This window comes from Cavia porcellus, unplaced genomic scaffold, assembly GCF_034190915.1.
Source record: "Cavia porcellus strain 051 isolate PalLab524CR breed Dunkin Hartley unplaced genomic scaffold, mCavPor4.1 scaffold_10, whole genome shotgun sequence".
Taxonomy (NCBI): Eukaryota; Metazoa; Chordata; class Mammalia; order Rodentia; family Caviidae; genus Cavia; species Cavia porcellus.
This window is the reverse complement of record NW_026947493.1, coordinates 17765297-17792345: the sequence shown is the minus strand read 5'-3', so window position 1 is coordinate 17792345 and position 27049 is coordinate 17765297. Positions and strand designations below refer to the sequence as shown.

General features: G+C 47.5%; 1 protein-coding gene and 1 long non-coding RNA gene across 6 annotated transcripts in view; one reads left to right on the top strand and one right to left on the bottom strand.

Annotated features, from left to right (window-relative positions):
• Positions 1-27049, bottom strand: part of Rarb (retinoic acid receptor beta) — a 401913-nt gene that overhangs the window by 3772 nt on the left and 371092 nt on the right. For all 5 annotated transcript variants that reach the window (XM_063256848.1, XM_005008210.3, NM_001172731.1 and 2 more), the window contains 3 exon segments: positions 21667-21827; positions 12603-12779; positions 544-748 (listed from right to left, as the gene is read on the bottom strand). In XM_063256848.1, coding sequence (XP_063112918.1) covers positions 544-748; positions 12603-12779; positions 21667-21827 — 543 coding nt within the window.
• Positions 748-12078, top strand: LOC134477840 (uncharacterized). Its single transcript, XR_010050077.1, has 2 exons — positions 748-2988; positions 11542-12078. It is a non-coding gene; the product is annotated as an uncharacterized LOC134477840 (long non-coding RNA).

Below are 27049 nucleotides of genomic sequence, written 5' to 3'. Positions count from 1 at the left end.
GTTGGTTTTGTACAAAGGAACAAATTACCTCTTGTGACCAGGAGATGTCAGTGCTGAGTTGAATTAAAAATAAACCTGGTTATAAAAGCCAGGTAAATCTGTCCCTTAATTAAAACCATTACTTTTTAACCACTTGAGGTTGAGCCTTGTGAAAGCCAGCAGGGGTCACTACACAGAAGAAAGCATGTTTTATCTCAGTCCTCCAAAGCTGGGTGGGCTGCCCAGGCAATAACTTGTATTCTCAGCTGCTATATTAGCAAACAGAGCATTGGGTCATCATTAAAATGTCCTCAGGCAATTGACAATAGTTTGATATTCCATTTAAAAAAGGACCCACAGTCCCTGGAGAATCTGACATTTGTCTCAGAGCAAAAGAATTCCAGATACCATTATTTATTATAACAATATAGAGAAACCCAGGCACGTATGTTTTGTTCTCATGCTTTCCCCATGCAAAATAACGCCATTGAAGACCAGAAATTTCCCATAAATTGTAAGTTGTTTTTCAAGGGGTTATATCAAAGTTTGTCTGACAGCTGGTACCTCCACAAATTAGGCAGATGGCACTGAGAAGGCCTGTTTCTGTGTCATCCATTTCCAAAGGCAGGAGCTGGTTGGCAAAGGTGAATACAAGATCAGTCAGAGGACCAAATCCAGCATTGTGCATCTGAGTTCGATTTAGGGTAAGGCCATCTGAAAAAGTCATGGTGTCTTGTTCTGGGGTATATCTGGTGCAAATTCTAAGAATCTGGAAAAAAAATGTTTATTTAATGAATCAACTGTAGTACCCTATCTGACAGCAAAAAGCACCGTGAGGATTTCCAAGGAGCTCATTTCCCATGGGGTAATTTGCCTTGATCTGGGGATGCTGAGTTCTTCCCCAGTTCTTTCAGTAAGACTACAGAAGCCAACTGTAGGGCTGCAGTTATTTAGCAGACGCAGGAAATTTTGAAAAAATAACTTTGTAATAAAGTATTTAAGAGCTTATAGTTTTTAAAATTAAGTACCATTTATTAAATGCCTAGCATGTCACAAGCATTGAACATACTTTATCTACATTCAGTCTTTAAACAGCTGGGCGGTTATACTTTACAGATGAGGATGCTGGTGTCCCATAGCTAACATGTGATTGAACCTGACTCAGAGCCACGTCGAGATCTCTCTCCCATGGTTCCTCTGGCCACAGTGTTACATAGATAACACATATAGTTACACATACTACAAGGTGGAGAAGTAGAACCAGTTGGGTAATAGGGATTTCAAAGAGAAGCTCAGGTACAGCTAAGAGGAAGTTAAGGACAGATCCATGGAGAGCAGGGGTGTTTCAATCCCAATCTGAAATACGGGCAGGATTTCTATAGGCAAGAAGCCTCAGTCACTGATCCATCACCCAGTCTCCCCTCATGTGCCCTTGATACATATCTCCCTGGCCATGCTGAGGCTCTTGCTACCAGGAAAACTTCTCACTGTACTGTGCCTCTAGGTTTCTCACTCAAAGCACAGTACTCTTGCAACTGCCTTGTTTACCTATGTGGTCAATACTGTCTCATGTTCTCAGGACTATAAAATCCCTATGCTGGTAAGGAGCTCTGTGTGTAACAGAGCACTTAACCACCTAAGAGCCACATTTTTCTGTACCAACAATGGTGAAGGTCCTCTGAGGACCAGGTCTCTATATGAGACATTTCCCTCAGAAAAAGCTTCAGAGCTGAAAAAGCACAGAGATATGTTAACAAGTTTTGCAACATGGGCAGAAGTGAATAAGGTGAGGGAACCATGTTTTTTTCCCAGACACTGATACTCAAGTTTGATGAGGGTTAGCCCCATGAGTGACGAGCTTGGTGTCAATCTGGAAAGCAGCTGGTATAAAGGCCTGAACTCTTCCAGTGATGTAGTCATGTGCAGAGTGAGGGCTCTCTGAGGAAGACACAGGACCCCTCGTCCTAAAGCCCCCTCTGCTGTCTATATTCCCACCAGCATTCCTGGAATGAGCATGACTGTCCAGTCCTTGCTAGGGAAGTGGTAAGGGCTGGGGAAAGGCCACTAACAGAGAAGCCCAGCTTAACTTACTGGGGATGCAATCAACATACTTCCTGTCCTTGTGAAGCAGGAGTGGTGCTGTCACACTGGAAAAGTCACACACTCATGTTCTGATGACTTCTGAACTTCCAAGAGGCTCCACTGAGGTGGAAATTGGCCCTCCTGCTACACACAGGACTCCAGTAGTAGATACGTGGGAAAGCAACACATTCACCCTTGCAGGGTGAATATCGGGCCTAAAGGCAGCCAAAACCTGCTTCCTGTGTCTCGCTGGCTAGAATCTCATGAGGCAGAGTGAATGATTAGCACTTTTCACCCCCAATATTGGTTAGCTAATATTTTATTGATCACCTGCTATGTGCCATATGAACTATGTCTAACTAGTACTGTTATCCCATTTTACAGATAAGGAGACAAACTTGAATAACCTCTCCTGGGTCACGTAACTGTGAGATAGCATGACTTGATTTAGGCCATTTCCAGAGCCCATTCTACTGTTTCATACCTGCCTCCCTTCTCTTAATGCCAGTATCTACTCAGAGGATGACTTCTGTCCAGTATTGATGAGGTCCTTTGTGTAGCATGCAGCCTGCACAGCTCTTCCTGGTGGCCTGTGTAGTATAAAGTAGTAGAGCCTGTGGCTTTAGTTTACATGGAGAAAGATGCTGAAATGTCTAAATCAGGATAAACTCCATCTTCCTATTACATGATCAACTTGCACAGTATACTGGAAAGTACCTGAATATGAAATCATGAATGTGAATGGTTATTGAAATGTCACAGTAGTTTCTCTTCATGGATGGTGATTTTTACATCTCATATCTGTGCAGGGACTTCTGAGACAGCCCAACCACTTCTTCTGGGTCCCCAGCTGGCTGAGCTGTTCACTTCATTGTGGTAGCTGATGGAGTTCAAAGCCACTCCCATTAGAGCAGCAAGGAGACCAAGGTATCGCAGAATATTTTATATTCCTCTGAAAGCTCTAAGAGATGAAGTGAGGTGCCCAGGATCACACAAGGAATGTCACCAGAGCCAAGATCATAGGTTTCTCAATCCCTAAAGTTCCTTCGGCTATCTGGAGAAGCATCAGGCATGGCTAGTTATCTAAGGAGTTGTCATGTGACAGTCAAAGTTAGTGGGCTCAGTATCATTTATGGGCTCCACGTTTCCAAGCACTCTTTTAGTGTTAGATTGAGTAGGCAGTGAATAACCTTGTACCTTTAGCATGCTACCACGATATGAATGCATGAATCTGTTCACTGAAAAATAAAAGAATCTGTGGATTTGATGGAACAAAAGGCTAGGACTGAGGTATCTGTCAACAGCTCACTGGGAAATGCAAGTTCAAATTGCAGTACACCAACTATTCTATTCTGAAGGGCTTCCTTCCTCAAAAGTCAGAAAATACCTGACTTTAATGACACATTTAGATTGTGTCCTATTACCTTTGTCCCTAGGAAATCCTAAATCAAGTCCAAATGGCATATCCAGAGGGTATGTAGGTGGCCTGAGAAAGCAGATTACCCAGTGCTTTTATGTGAGGAGCCTCTGTCCTAAAGCAGGATGGGCCAAGTGTGTAGCAGGCATCCTCACAGCTTTTGCCCAGCCCTGCCTCTGTAGAGAAAACAAGTACTGTACTTTCATTTTGTCACACTTAAGTCAAATGCCAGTGGCAATCACAAGTTCTTTTTCAGGATAAAAACACTCTTTGTTTGAAAGGCGGGTATCTTCCCCGGAAAGGACAGCATGCAGGTCTCATGAAACACTGACTTTGGGCCAGATTTGTCGTCTGTCAATCTCCAACAAGTCTGCTGCTTCAAGGCCTGCTCCTTCCTGTGCTTTCAATGATTGTCCCTTAATCATTATGTCTAGATTCTGGGTAAGGCTGACTTACCAAAGGAAGACCATATGGGGTGACAAAATGTTCAGAGTTGATCCTGTTTGGGGCAAAAAGAGCCCTCTCTTCCAGCCATCACCAAAGACAACTACATATCTCCCTGCTGCTTTTGATGAGAGTTATGTTCTGTGCATATCCTGTGAGCAACCTACTTGAAGCTAGAGCCTGAAAAAAATACATGTGGGACCCCAAAGGCAGAAACTGGGACTTTCCCACCAGCCCCCCACCATCTGTTGCCTGGGAAAGGACTCTCATCCCCTCTTTCCATTCCTGCTAGGATGCTATGTATGTAGTCAGTCCCTGGCAGCCAGAGCACACTGTTCAAAATGGTCTTGCTTCCCCTCCAAGGACTCCTAGTTATTTTAAGAATAAAATCTAAACTTCCTTACTCTGGCCAACCCCTACCTCACCAATGTCAACTACTACGATTTTTCCTTGCTTACAGATTTTGGGCCAGATTTGTCTTTGTGAATTTGTGGTAAGTCACTGCTGCTGTAGGTAGGGCCTACTGTTTTCTCTGCTTTCAATGCTGGTCCCTTGATCTTTATATGCTGACTCTCGTTATTCAGAGATCAGCTCAAATGTCACCTTACAATGTGCAGTGAACATGCTTCCTAAAAACCCATAACTTTCTATCATTTTATTTTGGAATATGAAATACAATTATTTAAAAATTGAGTTGTGATAGGTACAGACTCCCCATGACAAATGTTACCATATATATCTAAAATGTACCTATAAAATAAAAGGTAAAGGTTTTTTAAAAATGGAGTTATAATGTGTCTGGCAGTTTTAAAATATGTCCACAAATTCTCTTCTCTTAAAAGTATGGAGATATGTCATAAAAGCCCCATGGACAGGTCAGAACAGCCACCCTGCCAGTACCAGCATGGGCTTGCAAGGTGAACGTAACAACCACCATGGCCACATGCCGTCCATCCTGGTTAGCCTTTCAGCTTGGCCTGGCATTCTGTGACTTCATGAAAGACCCTACCCAGTTAATCCTACCCTATTCCCAGCCCACAGTGACTATGTGAGATAACAGTGTTCATTTTTTAAAGCTGCTAAAGTTTTGTGGTTATCTGTTACCCAATCAAAGGTAATGACATACAAAACTTGAGGTGCACATAAACATCCAAAGTACACCTTAATACATTTTCTCTAACATATACCTGTATAACCATCACTTAGATCAAGATACAAATATTTCTAGAGGTCAGTTTTTCTGGCTGAACTAAGACAAATGGAATCCTACAGTATATTCTGTTTTGTGTCTTTTTATTCACTCACTGTTATGCCTTGAGATTCCCTCATGTTTAATACAGTGGTTGATCACAAAATATAGTGCATGTTTAAAAATTACTGCAGTAAAGGACTTTATCATTAACCTCCCTCGAAATACTTCCCCTTATGTTATGGTTTGTGTTTGGCTACCTCCCTCCAAGTGTCATGCAATCATGGATGTGGTTGAATCTAGCGTTTGTGATAGGTTTGTTGTCTAGCACTGGGATTGGTAATGTGAGTGCTGCACCTGCCCAGGGGTGGAGCTGGCATACAGTGTAAGGATGGGAAGAAGGCATGTTCCCTTTTCTTTGCTCTGCTTGCTCTTGCTGTTTACAGTGGCCATAAACAGCTGCTCTGCCATGTCCCCTGCCTTGGAGACAGCCGAATATGCTTGAAACCTCCAACACTGTAAGAAATAAGCCTTCCCTTGCTGCACTTTGGATATCAGGTATTTTGTCTCAACAAGAGAAGAGTAACCAAGATACTGTGTTTCATCCATCCATCATTCTTGCCACTTTCTGAAGCAGTTTTGGAGATTCCTCCTTTGTGATCATCTTTAGTTGTGCTGTTGTGGCTGGTCAATGTCCTGAATCAATTCAAAACATTTATGGTAATTTCATTCAAGTGAAAACATTTCTGTATGTTCTCATCTACTTTATTCACTGAATCTGGAATTATGCAACTTCTAGGTCTTTCCAAAAGTCAAAATAATCATGAAAACTAAGTATTTTTAATTAATTCAGGACACAGAAGCAGCTACACAGCACAACTAAAGACTCGTGAAAAGACTTTCAGAACTTTCAGATAGCGGCAAGACTGAAATGTGTTTGAAGTAAGAGGAAGTATTTTTGAGAAAGAGTAATAGGAATGTGTTTTTTATTGTAATATTTTTTAAAATTTAAATATTTGTCATATTTTGTGCTGAAATCTCACACATGCAGTGGTAACCCATTCTTTTCTTTGATGTGTAGTATCCCGTAGTAGGAGACATCACACCATTTTATTTTCTTCATTGTGATCTTCACTGTCTGGCCTCTTGGCCTGTCTTCCTTCCTGAACATGAGCGCTTAAGAGTAAAAATGTGCTTCACCAGCCTTGCTCTTGCTGCGCCCTTAGCATCTAAGACAGTGTCTGGCCACACAGTAAGTGGGGTTAATAAGTATTTGTTGAATGAAGGGAATGAACTCCTCTCATTCTTGCCCGCCCTGTAAACCCCTGAAGGGGCATCCAATGACTGTTCAGGGTTTTGGCGAAGGAGCTTGCGAAGGAGAAAGCTCAAATTACTCACCATCTTGGTTTCTACTCTGATTGTGTTTGCAAGTTGTGGGCAGATTCTGATCCAGTTTGACTTTCTCGCCAAGTGCTTGTGGGCAGGATTAAGTAGGGTAAAAACAACAATGACACATTCAGGGAAATAGTACTTGCTGTGACGAGCTAATGGGAGAAAGGTATTCTCCCAGTGCTATCTGCTGCCAGAGCAGCTTGTGGCATGGCTGTGTGAAGGAGAGACTGGGTGAAACCTCGAAGGAAATGCACTGCTTATGGCAGGACTCTCCTGTTACTCTTACCTCTTTGTAGACTGGCACTCTGGTGACCACTTGTTAAAAATGTTGGAGAAATAGGAATTATTTTAGTAGTGTATTTTTTACTTATCAAAAATCGCATCAATATCTAACCAGTATGGACAGTCATTAAGGAGACATGTTACATTTCTGAATACTTATTTTGAACTGCAGTGTTAAGCTTGTAATTGCAGCACTTCTGAGCAGGTCCATTTCAAGGTGTGCTCACTGTGCTACTGATCCAGACGGCATGGCCTCAGATGCTGTTTCCTAATAGTTTAGCGCTAACCAGTTCACAAGATAACCTGGGGCCTTGTCTCTTTTGGGTCTCTGAGAGGGAGAGGGAGGCACAGATTCACATGGGAACAGCCCTTGGGCTGCAGAGCTGCATGTTCTCTAAGACTCTCTAAGAGTCACAAATCACATTTTGATGTCACACAGGCAGACACTTTTGCATCATCGGAAGCAAAGTGCTGCTGTGAATGGCATGGGAATATGTCCTTGGGGGAATGAGGGCAGTGGGAGCAGGACCCAGGAAATCCACACATCCCACAGGGCAGGAACCCACACGGGAAGCTTGCCCAGATGTGATACTTGCAGAGTGGCACAAATCCTGAGATTTTCACTCCTAACTCATTCATCTGTTCATCAATAAATATTCAAAGCTTGCCTCTTGGCCACATGGGTGGTCAGCTCACATGGGTGATGGCCGAGGGTAGAAGACACTGGTCAACAAGTTTCCAAGTACATCATGTCCTCGTTGCAATGAGAGGGCCCACTAGTGCAGTGGGAGGGCAGGAACCAAGCACTGGTTAGGGAGGGCTTTTCTGAAGACCAGGCATGGAAGCTGTGATGAGAAGCAGCTGGCTGAGAGGCAGGAGGCGACCTGGGGGAATCTATACACAAGAAACGGAATGTGCAGGGCCTTTGGCCAGGGAGAGCTTTGTAGAGATTTGAAGAAGTAACCAGAGGTGAGTGGGCTGAAAGAGGTGCCTGCATAGGGCAGGATAGAGGGCAGCTTCTATGCTGGTGAATAGAAGCGGCCAGCCCCACTCTGCAGTTCCCGTGTGGGGAAATATGGGCACTGGCTTGTGTAGACATGGATCAGCCCAGCCAAGACAGGCCAGCCTGGAGTCCTGATCCAGGGCAGTGAGACAGACTCACCAGCACTTCTTGGTGGCCAGGGGGCTAGGATTCAAACTGTCTTTTGAATTACAAGTGAATCATTGCCTCTCATTGTGTTGCTAACATGGTTTAATTTCACTCTAAAACATAGAGCTTCTTATAGAACCTAAGTCCTCCACCAGACTTTCAATAGTTTCTGGAAAAGCAAATCATTTTTATCAGAAAACTCAAGTTCCTTCCTTCATGAAAGCAATTTTTACCTCCTTTAGCCAGAGGCTGACCCCCTCCTTCAGAGGACCCTATAGACCTTGGCTTCCACGCAGGCCTCCACTGCTTCACCTGGAAAATGCAGATAATAGAACCCATTGGATGTGCTGAGGCTTAACAAGTAGGATGCGTGAGTCTGAATTTGCCAGATGGTGCTCCAAACCCTGATTTCATCTTCCCCAGACCCTAAAAGAAGCTTCTGATAGCACCATCTTAAAAACGCTGACATGGGCTCTGAGAGGGGAAGTAATGTACTAAAGTCACACAGCTAGTTGGCAGCAGCATGTCATTTTGAATCCAGGTAAATTGGCTTCAGACCTATGGCCACTGTCAGCAGTGAAGGCAAGCTGAGGGGGCGAGACCCACGCCCCAGTGGGCGGCTGGGGGAGGACAAGGCTGGATAGAAGAGCAAGCACGTATCTCTTCTCTCCACCATTGTTTCCCCAGTGTCCAGCACACAATAAGTGCTTAGCAGACACATGTGAGAATCATTGCTTTGACCAACACTTATTCACTCCTATATGCTAGTATAGAGTGAGCGTGTGTAGCAGCAGTGAGAACATGCTATCTGTACTTCTGCTCAAAATCTAGAGATTTCAGTGATACTAAGAATGAAAATCTGCATGTGCTCCTGGATCCTCCCTGATACCAAGTCTTCATGCCCCACTTCTTTCCTCCCGTCCAGGCACACTTGTGGCCTGCTATTACAGTTTAGATGTAGGTATCTCCCCAGAGCCTCAGATACTTGTAAGTCGGGCTTTGTGGAGCTGATTGACCTACGGGGCACGGTATTGGCCAGGCGTTAGTCTATTGAGGAGTTCATTGCCGACTTCCTGTTGGAAGGTGGGGTCTGGTCAGAAGTGGGTCACTGGGTGGAAGGGTTTATATTTTCCTCACTCCTCCTTTCACTGCTTGCTATGCCATGCCGTGAAATTCTCTGCCATACTTTCCTGTCTCAGAGCCACCTGATGATGGACTCAAACCTCTACAAACTGTGAGCTAAAAAAAACCTGTTCTCCCTTAAGCTGTGGGTGTTGAGTATTATGTGTCAGTGAAGAGACACCTGCTGTTATTTCTCACACTCTCAGGGCTGCTCTTACATCAGGGCCTTTGAACTTCACCATTTCTGGTTGCCCTATGCTGATCAGTGGTGTTTCTTGGTTCTGGATTGCACTGTCCATTCAGGTCTCTTCAAAGATTACCTGTTTCCTTAATGTGCTAGAGTGTCACACTGTGTCCTTTCCTTTTGCTTCTATTTCTTTGTAGCACCTAAGGCACTGTTTAATCTGTCTGTCACCCATGACACCCAGTAGAAGGTCAGTCCCACAGGTGCTAAGATTTCAGTCTGCTTGGTTTACAACTGTGTCCACAGAGCTGGGGACCATACCTGACACAAGCAGGTCCTGGGTATTTGTGGAAAGAAAGGATGAAGGACAGAAGATGAGAAGAAGTAACCATGGAAGAAGAGGAACCACAGAGATAGGGGCCTGCAGAAAGCAGCGGAAGAGAGGGGCTAAGGAAGATGCAAGAGATTAAGAAAGAAGAAACAAGGGAAGAGTTCAGACAAGGGATGCTCTGGGACCCGTCCTGACAACATCCAGGGATGCTACAAGTTTTAGGTCAGAAAAGGAAAGGAGAATCCTTCCTGCAATGATTGTGAAGAGTTTTCCCATCTCGATAGTTATTTTGACTGGTTGGCCCCAGTGAGAAATCATGCAATTCAAAGCTGGGCCTCAGCTTTCCCTGCCTTATCCCCTGGGCAGAAGCCTAGCACTGGACTCTACACCAGTGGTCCCAGCCCCTGGAGAGGGCCCTGTGGTGGAATAGCTGGAAGGGAAGACAGGACAGGTGTGCCTTTCCCTCCGATTCTCGCACTCATGACAACAAATCAGCTCTTACTCAATGCCCTGCTGGATGTATCAGTGAACTCTGTCTACTTCTCAGAGAACCTGCCTGGCAGCAGCGTGACCTGGGACAATGGCCTGTCTGGTTAGACCGTACACCACGTGAGATGGTTAACACTCTCAGTGGGTGGCATTCATTCAGGTTGGATGACCCTTGGGACAATCTGAGCTCTCATTTGTTGGGACTGAGAATGACTTCAGCCTAAATCTGCCTGGTGTCTTCACGCCCATCAATAGATCAAATGAGATTCTTCTAAATGGTTCCACCAAAGGCTTTTCTTTGAATTTGTGCATTTTTTAGGATCTTGTGATTGTCTTTTCTATAAATTCTTGGAAATGAACTCTTGTCTAGGGATAAATGAGCATGCCTTCTGATCCATGTTATACGACTGGAGGCCTTTGCTCTTCCCTTTGAGGGTTTTTCTTCTTTTGCCAGCTGCACCTCAACCAACTTTCTCCACCCCAATGAGGCCAGAATGGCTCAGGGCACGTGGATTGTACCACAGCGTCAAACTGTACCACCCCTTTGCCTTCTGCCTTCCGTATCCTTGGTGAGCTTCTGCCACACACTAGGATCCCATTACCATATTTAATGGCATTAAATAATGCTGGAGATTGACCAACGAGTGCATTTGCAGACAAAAGCATCCTTTCCTTTCCTCATCCCAGGCACACTTGGGAGGTGTGGGGCAATGCATGCTGTAAGTTGCTGGAGCATTTTCATAGGTGAGATCTCAATCCCATGGAGCCGAGGTTGGCAAACTCTACAAGTTAACACTGCTCTGAGGGCCTTGTTTTTCTGAAACGTTCCTGGTTCACCCTGAACTCTGACTTTATGAGAGGAAAAACAGATGCTCTCAGGTTTCTGGCTCCTGTTTGTCACTGAGGCACCATATCATTCTTCTGCAGCTCTAATCAATCAACTAAAGGATGAGCAAAGCTTGCTATGGTGTGGGTATGTCCCCTAAAATTATTTTCCTCAAATCCATATGTTAACTAGAGGGGAACCTTTGTGGCCCCACAGTGGGACTGGGGCTCCTAGGAGAGGAAGAGAGGCCCAAGCTGGCACACTCACAGTCTCACCATGTGCTGCCCATACATAATGTGGCCAAAGGGCCTCACCAGATTGGGAGCAGATGCCAACACTGTGCTCCTGGACTCTCCAGGCTCCAGAGCCAGGAGACAGATAAATGCCAATTGCATACAATTATCCTGTCTGAAGTACTGTAATTCTGTTAGAGTAACAAAACACACGCCCATCCAGGATCCTCTCTCCTCCTGAGTCGGACTATGTGTGTATGTGTTAAATTACGGAGACGAATGGTACCCACTTTCAGAAAGGCTTGAACCCAAAGTCAGGAAATATATAACAAAAAGGAAAATCTGTACATGCAAAGCTAATTTTCTTTTTCCTATTTTCCGATGTAACTCTTTGACTTGCTCCTTGGCCTCTCTGTGTCAGCCCTACCTCCAGCAAGGCACATCACTGCTACCTTAGTGGGAACGACTCCTGTGCCCAAGGAAACAGTCGCAGCTGGAACTGGTCACCTTGTCCCTGAAACCTTTGGAGGACAGAGAGGACAGACATTCAGCCAGCAGAGGACAGCAGAGACCACAGAGGAAAAGATGTGATGGTCGCTGTTCCCTAAGACTATAAACTGCAGTGACTAGCCGGGAACCAAGTGGCATCAGGATCTTTGTGCACTTGAAGAAATAGACCCACCCAGGAGCTATACACTGTGTCCCCAGCCCCAAATTTGTATGGAGGTTCTGACTGCCCATGTGATGATATGATGGGTGACAGTCATAAGGGCAGAGGCCCACAAAAGGATGAGTGCCCGCGTACAAAGGTGAAGGGACCAGAGTTCACTCCCTGCCTCACAGGAAGGCAGCCATCTGTGACCCAGGTGCAGTGCCCTTACCAGCCCAGCCACACAGCTGCTCCCTAATCTTGGCCTCTTGGCATCCAGAACTGTGAGAAATAAATGCCGCCATGTAAGCTGCCTGGTCTCAGATTTTTCAGCCGAAACTAACACAGGAGGGAAGAGGTTTCCTTAAGGCTACAAACAGAAGTAGTGCAAAGTTGGGGTAAGGATTGAAGCCACAGGACTAAAGAATCCATATGGTCGGTCACAAAGATCTATGGCTGTCCCATCAAAAGGGCTACAAACATCCCTTGAGCCTCTGAGGGAAGGCGGAGTATGAGCAGAAGGGGAAGCAGAAGGACATTCTAATGATGTCCTGGCCTGCGCTGGGAAAAGGAGGCAGACGCTAGCCATCATGGCAAGGGTGCTTCTGGCCCCTCCCAGTATCATGCCAGGGAAGTAAAGCAGGCAGGTTATGACCAACCCCAGGGTCTTTTCGAGATCAGATGGCGATTCAAACAGAAGAAAGGGCCTCTGTGAGCATAGGCAGTTGTAGGAAGGGAGGCTGGGAAATGAGAATCTCCGGAGAGCTCTCCAGCCTCTCAGTGACCCCACACACCTCATCCCCACTCCTCCAAGAGCTCAGAAAGGCTCCTACCAGAATATCCAGGCAGGCGGCCTTCAGCAGGGTGATCTGGTCGGCGATGGTCAAGCTGGTGAAGCCTGGCAGACGTTTAGCAAACTCCACAATCTTAATAATGCACTTGGTGGCCAGTTCACTGAACTTGTCCCAGAGGCCCAGGTCCAGTCGGACTCGATGATCAGCACTGGAATTCTGAGAGAAAGAGAAAATACCTTTAGATGTAGGTTCTGAAGCCCAAAGCAGGGCAGAAAACTGTCTTCCATTAATGGGCTGTCACTTTAGCCTTGACCATGAAGCTTCTTGGGGAGGTAGTTTAAGTGCTTAGTGTGAATTCCATTCATCTTTTTAAAATGTTCAAGACCTATGTGTGAACTACTGTTAATAACAGATGAGGGTAAGTTTCTTTATATGCAACTACCCAATAGTGTCAGGATGTAATTTTAGAACCATAATGAATTAACAGCTCTAGGCATCTACAATCAGTGGTGGGTAATATCTCCTCCTACCCCCAGTACTGGGAACTGCATCCAGGGTTTGCACTGAACTACATCCTCAGTCATTTTTTGTTTTTTACTTCAAGACAAGGTCTTGCTTATTTGCCCATGCTGGGCTAGAACTTGCAGTCCTTGTACTTCAGCATCCTCAGAGTGCGGGGATTACATGGAGGTGCCACTGCACCTGGCTGATGGTGATATCTTAGAAATAGGCAACTTAACACATGGATGTCCCCATGGGAAGACACACTACAACCTAGGGAAGAGTCTGGCCTGAGTTAGACTTGAGCTAAACAGAGCCTCTAGAAATTAGGGACATGGTAGATAATACCACAGGGCTGCCACTCTCAACACCCAGAGGTCCTATAAAACCAACCGACAGAACTGTTCAACAAAAGCATTGCAAGGAGAGAAAAAGAAAAAGATTAAAAGTGAATCGAATCAAATGTACCAATGTTAAATGGATGACAAATGATGATGCAATGAATGACAGGGAGCATTCAAGGAAGGAAATGGGGGTGTGGGATACAGCGTGGATGTACCTCAGATGCACTGTGCTGAATGAAGAAGGCAGAGTTAAAAGCCTACACATAAAATGACTCCATCCATCCACGTGGTCTTCCGGAAAAGACAAAACCACAGTGATAGAGACCACACTGCTGGTTTACAGGGGTTGACCAGATCCATCAGGAATGCATATTTTTTGGGATAATGGAAATGTACACTTGGTGTCATGATTACATGACTGTGTACTTCCACTGCACTCAACAAACCGTATCTTTATGGAAGATTAAAAAATTACATTATATAAATTATGCTCTAAAAACTTAAAAACTATGTAAGAGACTTACATAGATTCAGTGCTGCTGCTTCTCCCAGCAGTGGCCCACACCTGCTCATGAGAGCTTCAATTCTGCTGTCTTCTGAGATAGGACTGAACCCTCTGGTAAGAGGCAAGGCTCCCCAAGACAGGTGTTTCACCTTCTGAGAAGTGAGAAGTTCAACAGAGGGCTATAAACTATAAACTATTGGAGTTCTGATTCAAAAATACTGTAAAGAAACTTTGATACATTTGAGAAAAACTAGAAATTTGAGACATTATGTGTGAGACATTAATTTTAAGGGGCTAATTATGGCATTGATGGTTGCTTTGTTTGCAGATGTTACTTTAATTTAGAACACAGCTTCTGGAAGGGCTCTAGTCTGGTCAATCAGAGTACTATTACTTTTAAATGCTGTAACTGGTCAAGAAAAGTACATATGAGCTGTGTGTGGGGCTGCACGCCTGTAATCCCAGCACTTGGAAGGCTGAGGCAAAAACAAAAATGGAAACAAAAACATGAAAACAAAAGTATATGTGATCCAGAGGAGGCCAGTAATGCTCAGTTTTGAGATTTTGGTGAGAAGAGCTGAGAGGCTCCCTGTCAGTGATGAGTATGTCCAGGGACCAGCAGGAAGAGGAAGCTTCTGTAACAAGGAAGTCAATTTAGAGGAAAGCTGAAAGGAAAGACAGAAGGACTTTCTGAAGACAATGAGCTGCTGGATAAAGCCTGATTACAAACAGATTTTTTAAAAAAAATCTAAGTTGAGTTTGGTTTCCATCACCAGCAAGCATTCTGACTGACATATATGGACACTGTCAGCTTTTAGGAAGGAGGTTCTGCTCCTTGCCACCACCCACTCCTGCTGGGTCAGTGGAGCAGCCTCCTTGCTGCTCCTGCTTTTCCTACTCTGGCCTCGGCAAAGCAAATCTGTGCTCATCCAAATGAAAAAGGGCTCCTTAAAAACACGAGACACTGCTCACACTCTCCAGTGCACTGTCATCTTACTCAAGCTGAAAGCCAAAGTCCTTGTAGTGAGCCTCAGGGCCCTACCCCATCAGGTCCCTACATCCTCAGTTGTTTTTTGTTTTTTGAACTTACTTACTTAGTTGTCCATGCTGGGCTAGAACTTGCAGTCCTCGCGCTTTAGCCTCCCCAGAGTGCAGGGAGTAAAGGCATGCACCACTGCTCTGACTGTCCCTTGTGTCCCCAGCCCCTATCACACAGGTCTTCTTGCCACATGTGCAGAAGCCAGGCAAGCTCCCACCACAGTTCTGGTACTGGCTACTTCCACAGCCTAGACTGCTTTTTCCCAGACTGCTGAAGAAGGGCACCCCTCCTTCCTTCCAGGCTCTGACCAAATGTCACCACCCCTCTCTCAAGCTTTCCCCAGAACCTCTAGGAAGAGTACAGTACCCTGCCATCCCCAGCACTACACGCTCTGTCTTGCCCATGCTTATAGCCCTCATCTCCTAATGCACACGGTCACATCTGTTTTGATCATAGAACACTAGTGATCCAGTGAGCACATAGCAGGGACTCAGTAAAGTTTGTGGAGTAGCTCAGTGAGTGAAGTTCCCCCACAAGTCCTTGCTTGTTTGAAATGTCCCAGAATAACTCGCTGGGGGCCAAGGTTCAGCGCTGCTGCTTCTCCTAGGCAGTGGCCCACACCTGCTTATGAGGGCTGCAACTCTGCTGCCATCTGAGGCAGGACTGAACCCTCCTGTAAGAAGCAAGGCTCCCCAAGACTGGTGCTTGACCTTCTGAGAAGTGAAAAGTTCAACAAAGGGCACTCTGCATCTCAAACTAGTATCTTTAGTTCTCCACATCAGTTCAGTCCACACGAGTCCATAAAACTAGCTGTTGCTTTAAATGTCTACGAGAGAATTCAAAAGAAGAGTCTGCATAAGAAAGGCCACTGACACCCTAAAAAATGGAGGCCCTCACTGCCTTCCCCAACACTCCTTGGACAGTAAGCATGCATCCTCTGGATTTATTTTATTCCTTCCTCAAGGACCTTGGTGGAACACAGTACACTCGGGGGAACAGAAGATCAAAATGTGTGGCTATTCAGGCTGTAATTAAATTTAATAGGCAGTTTATCTGGTTTGTAGGAAGATGACATGGAAGAGAGGGACACAGCGGCAGCTTACGATGGGAAATCATTTCCAATAGAGTATCCATCTGGAAAAAAAGACATTGCCCAGCCCAGCGAGTGTGAACGAAATCTTCATCAGCGTCGGATGAGGTTACTTCATCATGTGCTGGGCGAAGAGAGAGAAGCCCGTGGCACCTTCTATTAGAAATAATGCACGGCTGTGGTAACAGCATGTAAATCTAACTCACTATTATGCAAACTGAAGGGAAGAGGCAGTTAATAAAACACAAAATAACCTGGTATTTTATTATACTGGCTGCAGGACTCACAGGCATGCGGGTTAAAATGGCTTGTATGTTATCTCCCAGCTGTGACAAATGGGGAGCCCTGGCCTTTGGGGCTGGTAATGAAAGGTGTTACGGGGAGCAAGGAGGGAGCCAGGATTTTCAGGGCATTTTAATGTGCAGGGAGGGAAACCAGGCCATAGGAAGGAGCGAGAGGAGCATGGTGGGGAGCCAAGGCCCCTGTGTGACTGTGAGAACAGCCGAGGCAGAAGGTGAGTGCACAGGCTGTGCAGCGCACAGCTCTCCGGCCTCAGCGGCGGAGGGGCAGCGGGGTCTGCATGTCCACCGGGCCTCTCAGGCAGGAGCTTGGGGTACCTCCCCGGAAAGCCGCGTGGGCTGCCCAGATGGAGGAAAGCGCCCTACTGCCCCCCAGGGCCACCTTAAGCCACAGAAAAGCTCAAACCCACAATAAAATCCAATTAAATGGCAATTTCCACCACACAAGTGGATCCCTTTCTTCTGCTGGTTTGGTTCCGTGCTGCAACACAGGCTGCTTTTCTGACTGGCGTTTGCTTCGGAACAAGAGGCTGAATCACCACGGCTGTGAAAATCCCATTTATGAGGCGTTCCAGGTACCATGTACTGCATTTCATTCAGGGCTTATTTGGCTAAGGAGACAATGCAGAATTTCTCCAGAAGCTTAGTTACAGTTTTACAGGAATGTTGAGGGTGCCCATTGAGGAAGCCTCCCTCTTTTTTAGGCCCACCCTCTGCTGTACATCCCAACAAGATGCTGGTCCTTTCAGGGGTTTGCAGCCTCCACCGCTGTGTGAGAACAAGTTAATTTTGCTTCCTGTGTTACTTTGTGACAGAAGCCATGAGACAGGAGCACAGTGAGCCCACAGGCAGTGTGTGCTGGAACCTCATGGTGGACTGCGCTATGTGGACTGGGCAGGTGTGTCCACTGGCAAAGGACCGACATTCTTGAATTCATGGCTGGTCCAAGGCAACAGAGATGTAAGGTGAAGAATGGGAACCACAACTCAGCTTTTGATGATGTAGCGGATGTCAGGTTAATTTTCTACAGTGAAAAGTGAGTCTGCCAATGGCTAGAAACACGCCTGAGATCCTTAGTTTACTAAAGCACGATTCCTAGGAAGCCTTTGGGTGGGATCCTGACTCTGGTCATTGTCTAAGTAGCTTACGGACTTCTTAAATTTTCACAGTTAAAATTTAGGAACCTTTTGGGGGCAGCTTGTGACCCTCCAGACCCTGTGAGGGCACAGAGCGGCAGGACGGGGGAGCAGACAGCCTAGGCAGGGGGCTGCATCTGGACACTCTTCCTGTCACCGCATCTTCCTTTCCCAGCACCCAAGCATGACAAGATGCTTCTCACAGGACGGAGAGGAGAAAATGTGTCCTCTCTGCTCACCATGTCTCTGCCAGACGCCGTTAGGTCCTCTGACAGGTTTCTTAGGTCCTCTGACAGGTTTCTTACTGCACCTCTCAGGCCACCTCACGAAGAGCCCTATTAAAATTCCCACTATTAAAATTCTCGGACCACAGACCACAGAGGTGACGTTCCAATAATGGTTAGGTTTCCAAGGTCATGCACCTGCTAAGTAGTACGGGCAAGGCTTGACCCAAAGCTGTACAAGTCCCAAAGCCCAGGGCCCAGCTGCTCAGATGGGCCTAAGGAAGCAAAGTCCACGTACCTGAGCCTCTCTGGTTTCCTCCTTGCACGGCTTAGCACCAGCCCACTCTCTCCTTTCCAGTCTACCCCTTCTGTGTGTGCAGCGGGCTCATAGTTAGAATCTTCTCAAGGACAGTGGCTCCAAAGCCTGTAGGTGGGCAACCTGCCCTGCCTGGGGTGAAGGGTGGGGGACATGTTTCTCTCTGTTCCATCCTTTGCTGCCATCTCCAGTCTCAGTGTGACCATTTGTCCCAAATTGACCGTATTTAGAGAAGGAAAGGAGCTCCTCTCTGAAAGAGTTAGAGGTAGGCAGCTGGCTTCCTGACTTTTCCCCTCTCTTCCCACTTACTCTGAAGGCATCTGGCAAGGATGCCACTCTGGGGTAGGTGGCAGGAAGCTTCTGCCGTGGAAGCCACTGCCTACCTAAAAAAAGCTCTTTAAAAAATGCTCAGCTTGGAACAGAGAGCTTGCAGAGAATGTGTTATGACTGCTGTTGTTTATTTTTATTCCCACCTACTTCCAGAAGACATCTGAAGCAGCTCCCAATGCAAACAAAGCCAGATCCACATAAAGAGAGTGGAAGCAAGTGACCAAGGGACAGAGAGCGAACACCACAGCGCTGTGAGTGGGTGGCTGCAGCTGACAGAGGTCAAGCTGCTGTGGACGGGGCTGACCTGCGGTGAGCCTCCACTTGCATGTTCCCTGCTTGACTGAACAGGAAAGTCTCCACAAAGCAATTAGGATGACAGGCCTCAGTGGATGGTGTCCCCTAAGCAGGCCGGACAGGGAAGGCCCTTTTCCTTGGGTCAGATGCAGATCTTGAAAGTAGGACTTGCATGCAGGTGGCTTATCTACGAGGAGCCCACAGGAGCCCGGAAGAAGAGAGGACGTGCTGGGCAGGAAGGTGGGCGGTGTGGGGTGACAAGAATGTGGGCTGTTGTGGAGCTCTTGGAGGTGGTTAGGGAACCCCTGAAAACCATCCTATCTGGAGGAGGCAAGGAGGTTGCAGTGCCCCCACAGCTGCCCCTAGGAGTGTGGTTGTCCCCGAGTTGAGCCATCCTGGCAGCCCCAGGCCATGTCAGGGTGTGTGCTTCGTGGGGAGCAAATGCCATCCACTGAGTTTGTCCTGTCCCCCTGTAGATTAGAATGGGGGCTGCTTCACCTGGTGATCGTGTCAGGATGGGAGGCTAATGAGGGTTAGAAGCAGGGTCCCCTGACCTGGGATCCCAGGTGTGGCCACACATTGCATCTTGCTTCCTGCACACTCAAAAGCTTCCTCTTCCAGGAGATTTCCCACTCTGCCCTCTTCCTTCTGAGGTCTACCCTCTTCTCTGCCCGCTTGTTCTGATGGTTAAAAGGTCTGCTCCTGGAGTTAGGCTGTTCAAGTCCGTCCTCAGCCCTTGTCAAGCAGGAGGAGAAGGGAATTTACCATGCCTCAGTGGTAATAATCCCTACCTGACAGAGTTCTCACAACAAGTAAAAGAAAAGGCTTAGAGTACCTAGCATGGCCCCGGTACATGCTTAATGCTTAATACCGGCTGTAATAATGATAATAAAGACATCATAAACTGTCAGTTTCTCTCCATTATTTACAGATGGAAATTCTGAGCCCTCCGTTGGCATTTGCGATTCTTCTGCAGGGCTTTTGCCTCCTCACTTCCCACTCTCTACTCAGTGCAGGCCTTGTTCCTTCTGTGACCCTGTTTTCTCTCTGCTTCTACTTCAGAGGTTTCCTACCTTCTCTGTCCAAGCCATACCTGGACACTCAGCCAAGTGGTGCCTAGAACATGGTTGATGATGAAAACTTTTTCCAAGAGGGGTCAGTGCCATGACAGGCACTGGTTACTAACACTGTGTCACCGGAGGGCCTGGCATGGCCAGTTGGCAGGGTCCATTCATACAGAAGACGGATGTGCCAGGATGGCATCTCCATCATATCGCTGCTTCACAGACCCTGACAGCTCCTCCCCATCACCCGAACTTTCCCCATTCACAAGTGGCAAACGTGAGCATGAGAGAAGCATCACCGCCCCAGAGCTGTGTGGCGCCAGGCCCTGGCTGAATGAATACACGGCCTCACTTTCCGAGGCTCTGCCTCCCTCTCAGGTTCAGATGGCCTCTCCCTTACTGGTGTCCAGGCTTGTCCTGCTCTGTGTCCGTGTCTGATGAGAACAGAGCACCCGAGCTCAGCAGGGACTGGTCTCCGAGTGAAGCTCCCTCCTCAACCCGTCAGGCCTGCTGGCACTGCTGCTCCCTGGCAGGAGCCTGCACGGGCCCATGAAAGTCATCCTGATCTTGCTATGCAAAGCGCAGGTCCCAGCCTCAGCTTCTCAGTCCCCAGGGAATGGCAACAGCATCACTGGGAGCCCCTGTAAAATGCTTAGCCCAGACCTGCTGAAGTGGAGACTGTGGTTTCACAGGATGGCCAGATGCCGCTGGTGCATGTGGAGTGCTAAAGGGCATCTCTGCTTCCAGATGTGCAAAGGTCTTCAGTTTGGTCAGGCTACTGTTATCCTTGATGTCACTACCTTTGTGGCCTTGCATGTCCAGCAACTTAGGAAGCTGCTAGGTGAGTTCCAGCACCAGGTTCCACAGAATCCTCTGCACCTACCTGGCCACCACACCCACCACCACACCCACCTTACAGGTGCGACCATAGCACTAACATCCAGGGCATGTGGCCCCAAAATGGCTTCAAAGCATCTCTCCTCACTCTTCTTCTTCTTTTTCTTTTTTTTCTGGCATCACCATTTCATTTTTTTTTTTCCTCAGGACCCTTTACGCTATTGTTTTTCTAGTACATCAATTGCAAACTACCAAATGTTGCTACATTTGCAGTTTTTTACAAGTAAATTTACTGCTATTTTAGATATAGAATAAGCAAACCACTTAAAGAGACCAGAACACCACTGCAGTTCCATGCAGTCATCCCTCTGTCAAATATCCATTAAGTGCCTACCACGTGCCATGAGCCAGCAATGTCATCTGTGAAGTGAATGTAATATACCCAGAACACTGGGAACAATGCAAGGGCCTCGAGGCCTCTCCACCGCCTCCCAGCACAACCACGCATCCACCCGCTGTCCATCTTGCCTCTCCCCTCCTCCTCCTCCTCCCTGGTTTCCAGCCCTAATAATATCTCTTCTCCACAGCGCAGTGGCGAGCAGAGGGAGCGACTCACTCCAGAGCGACCATTTGCCCTGCACGTTTCCAGGCCCTGGTTGGAGTTTTTACACACTCAAGTGAAGCTGGAATCTGGCCTCACAGTCTTGGCTGGATTCAAGGGCCTGGACTGCTATTTTAAAAATATTGATCCTATGCCCCCTCAGGGTCCTGTCTGTACAAGTAGGTGTCTGTTTCAGCCCATATAACACAGTACTTCATTGGCTAGGGGGGCAATGACAAATGGTTCCTGAGGTCAGGGCTTGGCCGACACCTTGACATGAAGGAAGCGCTCGCTTAGTGCCTCTTGAGCAACATCAAATACTGTCACATGTGTGACTACACAGTGACCATCCAAGAGCTGCCACATGGAAGGAAGTGGCCACTGTGTCACCCCGTGCGGCTGACATACATCCTGGGCTAGATTTGGGAGGACATCCCTGCCAGGCCCAGCGCCAAGTATGTGCATGCGTGTGCATGTGCATGGGTGTGCACGTATGTGTGGCCCATACCCCCGCGCCTCTTACCGTGGTGTATTTACCCAGCTGGCAGAGTGAGGGGAAGGTTTCCTGGTGAGCTTTCCGGATCTTCTCTGTGAGGTCGTCCAGCTCTGCAGTCATCTCGTAGCTCTCCGTGCATTCCTGCTTCGAAGGCTCCTTCTTTTTCTTGTTCCTGTCATTCCTGACAGCTGGAAATGAGAGACAGCAAATCAGAGGCTACTCAGTGCTGGGCCTGGGCTGCCTGAGAGAGAAGGTTCCTTCTCAGTGCTGCCTTGGGATCACTGGACACTTGGAACAGGAACAGAAAGGAAATGCGGGATCAGCAGACCCCATGAACAGGGAATGGGTGGCAGGGCGGGCGAGCGTCAGGCCTGTCTCTTCTCTTTGGTGCCTAGGAGCCAGTCAGCTCTCGGGGACACCCAGGTACACCGGAAACCTGAGCCTGGCGCGTGTCAGAGCACTTCCTGTGTCACTAGATTCCTTGAAGTGAGAATTTCTTTCAAGATCATCATTCCCAGCTTTAGAGCAGAAGTCCTGAGACACACTTTTGGAGGACCCTGTTTGTCTGGGAGCCAGGTCCTTGTCACAGCCCTGCTCTCCACACCAGTAATAACGGTACTCCCCAGCTACCCCTTTTCCTTTCTTCCCACCTCAGTTTTCTGAATTAACTGGCATTTTGGAGAGATTTATTTGAGAGTGACAGCATTACAGTTTTTGTCCCTTTCTGTTTTTCTGCTTGCTAAACTTTCTGTATTAACCAATTATCTTTTGTTATTTATAATGTTATTTGAAAATAGCATGAAACTCTCAGCCAGAAAGCCTTCCATTTATTCACTGCCAACCGACCCCAGGTCCCATCCGGCCCGCTGCATCGCAGCAGGTGTGTGTCACTGGCCGCTGTGCGGAGTGTGGCACACACAGGTGCTGTGCAAGCCCAGGTGTCCTCCCGTGGCACAGCAGCTCAGATGACCACAAATCCGAGTGTAATTCAATGCTCAAGCCTCTGGCTAGGATCTCCTGGGGAAGGAAACCGAAACCCAGAGAGGTGGACAGGTGAAACCTGACCATGTGACCCACCTCCAGGGAGTCCATGCTCCCTGGCGACCTGGGGGTGCCGCTGGACATTGCCTGGCCATGTATGCCAACACCGTGACCTGGGAATCTGTGCTACAAAACGACCCAAGCATAATCTGATCTGCAATAAGAGGATTTGGCCTGTGCCGCCTCACAAGGGCACCAGCAGGCTGAGAACTAGCAGCACCTGGGTGGTTCCTCACTGGGGCGCTGAGGGATGGTTAAAAGAAAGGCAGGGGAGGGGAGGGGATGGAGGGGACAGGAGGAGAAGAGGGGAAAGGACAAAAAGGAGAGCAGGGGAATGGTACTGAGAAACCGCAGTGTAGAGCCCACTCACTTGTTCATGAGGAACAGCTGGGGACAAGAGAAATGTCTGTGGGTATCCCGAACATTATAGTGGAAGCTGTGCCCATAGGATCTCATTTAATCCCCTTGTCAATTTTAGACCCATTTTACAGATGTGGAAACCAAGTCTCAGCACAGCTAAAGAATGTACCCAAGTTGATGGGAGTTCTTTCCTCTCTTGCATCCACATATTCCCAAGGGACAGGACCTATTTGAGAATGACTCCTGTGATGTTTCCTTCCCACAGGACCCCAAAATGCCACTGCTCTGGTCACCAGCAAAATGAGTGCATGACTCAGCCTCAACTGATCCTGATCAGACCCCTCCCTTCCAGCAGGTGGAGGAGGCATGGGGGAGGGCTGTGGGATCTCACAGCAAGGAATGCCCATGGCTCAGGGATGCCTGCCCCTGGCTGTCCTAAGGCTGGAGCTGGGTGTGAGGGGAAGTTGTGGACCACAGCTCACGGGAGCCTCATAGGCTCTGGGTGCTGCCGATCAGACCCTGCTCCTGCCTGCCTCTGCCAAACACCCTCTTCCTCCACTGCCAGAGTCCAATCTCAGCAACCGGGGTCTTTCCCGAGCGCAGCCCTGATGACACAGTTAAGGGTGTGTGTGAGGCCAGCGGGTCCTCCCTTGGGAAACACATGCCAGAAGACTGAACATGGATGCGTGCCATGTGAACTGAATGCTCACAGCAGCGTCTTCCAACTGATGAGGGGACAAACAAACGTGACTAAGCCACACAAGGGAAATCATTTGTCTTCAAAAAGAATGAACTTCAGGTGTACAGTATAACACAGAGGGGCCCTGAGAGGATTGTTTGTACTTAGTAACTTAAAGACACCCTTAATGACAGCAGTCATTCCATTTCCATGAGTGCACAGGAAGACACGCAGCCTGAGAATGGTGGCCCTGCCCAGCTTCTGGGGACTGCTGGCCCCTCTAAGGTCTCGTGGCTGGCAGCTCCTGAGCAGGCAGGGGCTTATCTTTTGGAGGGTACGATGTGGGGCAGCTGGTGACACAGGCTGCCGGGGACACCAGAAGATCTCACTGAGAGCCTGCTCTGTGGCTTAGCGCCAGAGCCAAGCCCAGGAGTGGGTTCTTCTGCGCCTCTCTTTCCACAGGCACCGGAGGCTTTCTGGTGGGCAGGAAAGTCTACCGTAAGGATTTCTGTGGGTTCTGTGGAAAGAGCTCTTCCCTGTAGAAATGGGCGGATCTGACTCCTGAGGAAGTATGGGATTACTGTGGGGCCATGGCTGTGGTGGAGGAAACTTGTCATTAAAAAGCGGTGCTTTCGGAGAAGCTGTCTTCTGGTCGCGGCTTCAAATGGACACGCTGACTCACTCATCCCCTCACCATTCTGTCCATTCGTACAGCTGATATTTGCTGAGCAGCTACCACGTGCTGTCAGCTGTGGGGAATCATGGTGAAAATGTGGGAAATGCAGGCAAATGTGTCCTACGGCCACAGAGCTGATGTACGGTGGTAGCTTGATCACATAATAATAGTGACAGTAACAATAGTAAGAAAAATAATTCCAACGTCACTGTTAGTACATACACTGTGAGTCATAACTGGAAGGTTATTTATTACAGTGCTGAAAGTGTAAATTACAATTACTGTAACAGATGTCAGGCAATTATTGGGACCCTCTCTTCAGAGAAAGCCATTTGTTCCTCATGAAAGCCTGAAAGGATAGTGTCATCTTTCAGTCCCCTTTGCAGAAGGGAAAGTGGAGAAACAACAAGGCAGGTGACCTGCCCAAGGCCACGCATCCTATCAGGGAGGTAGCCAGGTTCTCGACCCAGGAGCATGAGTGCTCGCTGTGTCTCACACACACACACACACAGTGCTGGTGTGCTATGAGACACGCTGCTGAGAACCTGCACGCGTCTTACTGGGTGTGTGCATGTGCAGGGCCCTGCCCTGGATGGGAAGGTGACATTAGGAGGGGGAGGGGACCGGAAGGGGATGAGCAGGGAGCTCACGACCCTTCTCTGGGGGGTGCATCTGTGCAGTCTGATGGCCTCTGCCTCTTTCCCCCCAACAGTACCTGACTGACACAGTACCCACATATCCACACTGGACCCAGGGGCTGCCGGGAGTGACAGGGAGGCGGGGAGGGGCACACACCTGCGCCTGCCTCTCAGCTGCTTTCCAGGGTCCTCCCCTCCTAGGCTGTCCCCAGGGCTGATATAGCTCCTGCTTTGTGAATGAAAAGGACATGTGATGAACGTGGAGTTCCACTCACTTGTTAGGGTTACCCCAAGACAGAGCTCACCTGAGCCTCTGTTTAGACCACAAATTAAAGTTCTCTCTATCACCTCAGAGTTCGGAGAGGAATCACTAACCGCTTTCCACTCCTGCAGCAGTGGCCAGGAGGTTGATGAAGTGTCGGGGTGCGGGGGGAGCCGAAGGGTCATGAATGTGATTTATACACCTGATAGAACCCGGCCCGATGTTTGCAAAGCGTTTCTTGGACTAAAGGTGCTCCATAAAATATCAAGTATTCTCCTTGTGAGGGGCTAAGTGCTACAAATCAGATTTGGTGGCATAAAAGTAACATATTTATGATCCACTATCATATTGCAAATGAAATGAATGTAATAAAAGTGTCACTTATACAAATACCTCTGATGTACGGATCTCGACCTATGAATATGAAAACAGACACCCAAGCACTTTTATTTGAATGTCTAATCATGGAAATAAATGAAGTCATGTTCATTTTAACGTGTGCACTTGTGCATGTATCTGGAATATTGATTTCTATGCACACAATAAAAATTTAATGCAAGAAACATGCAAAGGATGTGTATCTCACTTGGATTCAGAAAGAGATGAAAACAATGTTTCACTAAAAATTTCTTTGTGTCAAAAAAAAAACCCCTATAAGTGGCATTTTTTGTCCATAAAGTTTTTTACATTCAGTTTAGCAATGAGAACATAATGGTCTATTTATTCTTGCTTGAAAATTAAAGCCTGAAATTCGCACATCTTGACTCCTCAGCTCCTTGCTAACTACAAGAATAATGGGTCACAGTTGGTGATTAAAGCTATGGAGTTGCCGTGAGTGGGGGAGGGCCTGCAACTAACATACTTACATACTCGAGGGGAAACATGAGAATATAGCTTAATCTTAGTTTGAAAACCATTTTATGAAGTAATTATGTAAATGAACTACCACCTAAATGCGGAGGCAGGTGAATCCATTACTAATTGTTAGAGACACACTTTTCCCAATCTGAAGGATCTGGGGATGGGCGCTCCAGCATTCAGCACTGCGCATCTCACTGTAAAGGGGAGAACTGAGCTAAGGGAACACTCCCTCTTCATACAAGCTAGCTGGAGTGAGAAAGGAGAACCTGTGGCTGTCTATAATGAGATGGGTGCCTTTCCGACCAGCCAAGGACAGCACACTTACAAGTGCCTGTTGGTTGGACAATGTCCTTTCATTCTTGCAACCTGGATTTCAGGATTTGTGAAATGGTTGCTCCAAGGACAGCTCCCAGCCCCCAAAGTGGCAGCTTATGTGCAAGGACTTCCAAAAGTGACACTGTGGCCTGTGCCACTGTGGAGCGGGGGGGGGGTGTGACCGGTGTCTATGTGCCAGTGAGCAAGCAGGGAGGGTACTTCACATTTCCACAATACCACATATGCAAGCCCTAGGGGGAGACACAGGCTGGACATACTATTTTGAAAGTTTCATAAGGATCTTTTATCCTAATTCAGCTTGTTAAAATTATTCAAAACAGGTACAGAAAAATCCCCCAAATAACAGGATGTACGGATGCAAAATGCTCTCTCTTAGCTCTAGAGGTATGCTATGCTAATGAAACTCTCAAAACAGTTCTGAATACATTTTCCTGCACTGCGACGGTTAAGATACAGAAACTCTACCCTGCTCGGGTGACAGGGTTCCAAGTCCATTTCTCCTCCTGTCCAGCCCAACCACGACTGCACCGGGCGTGGGACAGGCCCAGTGTAGTGCC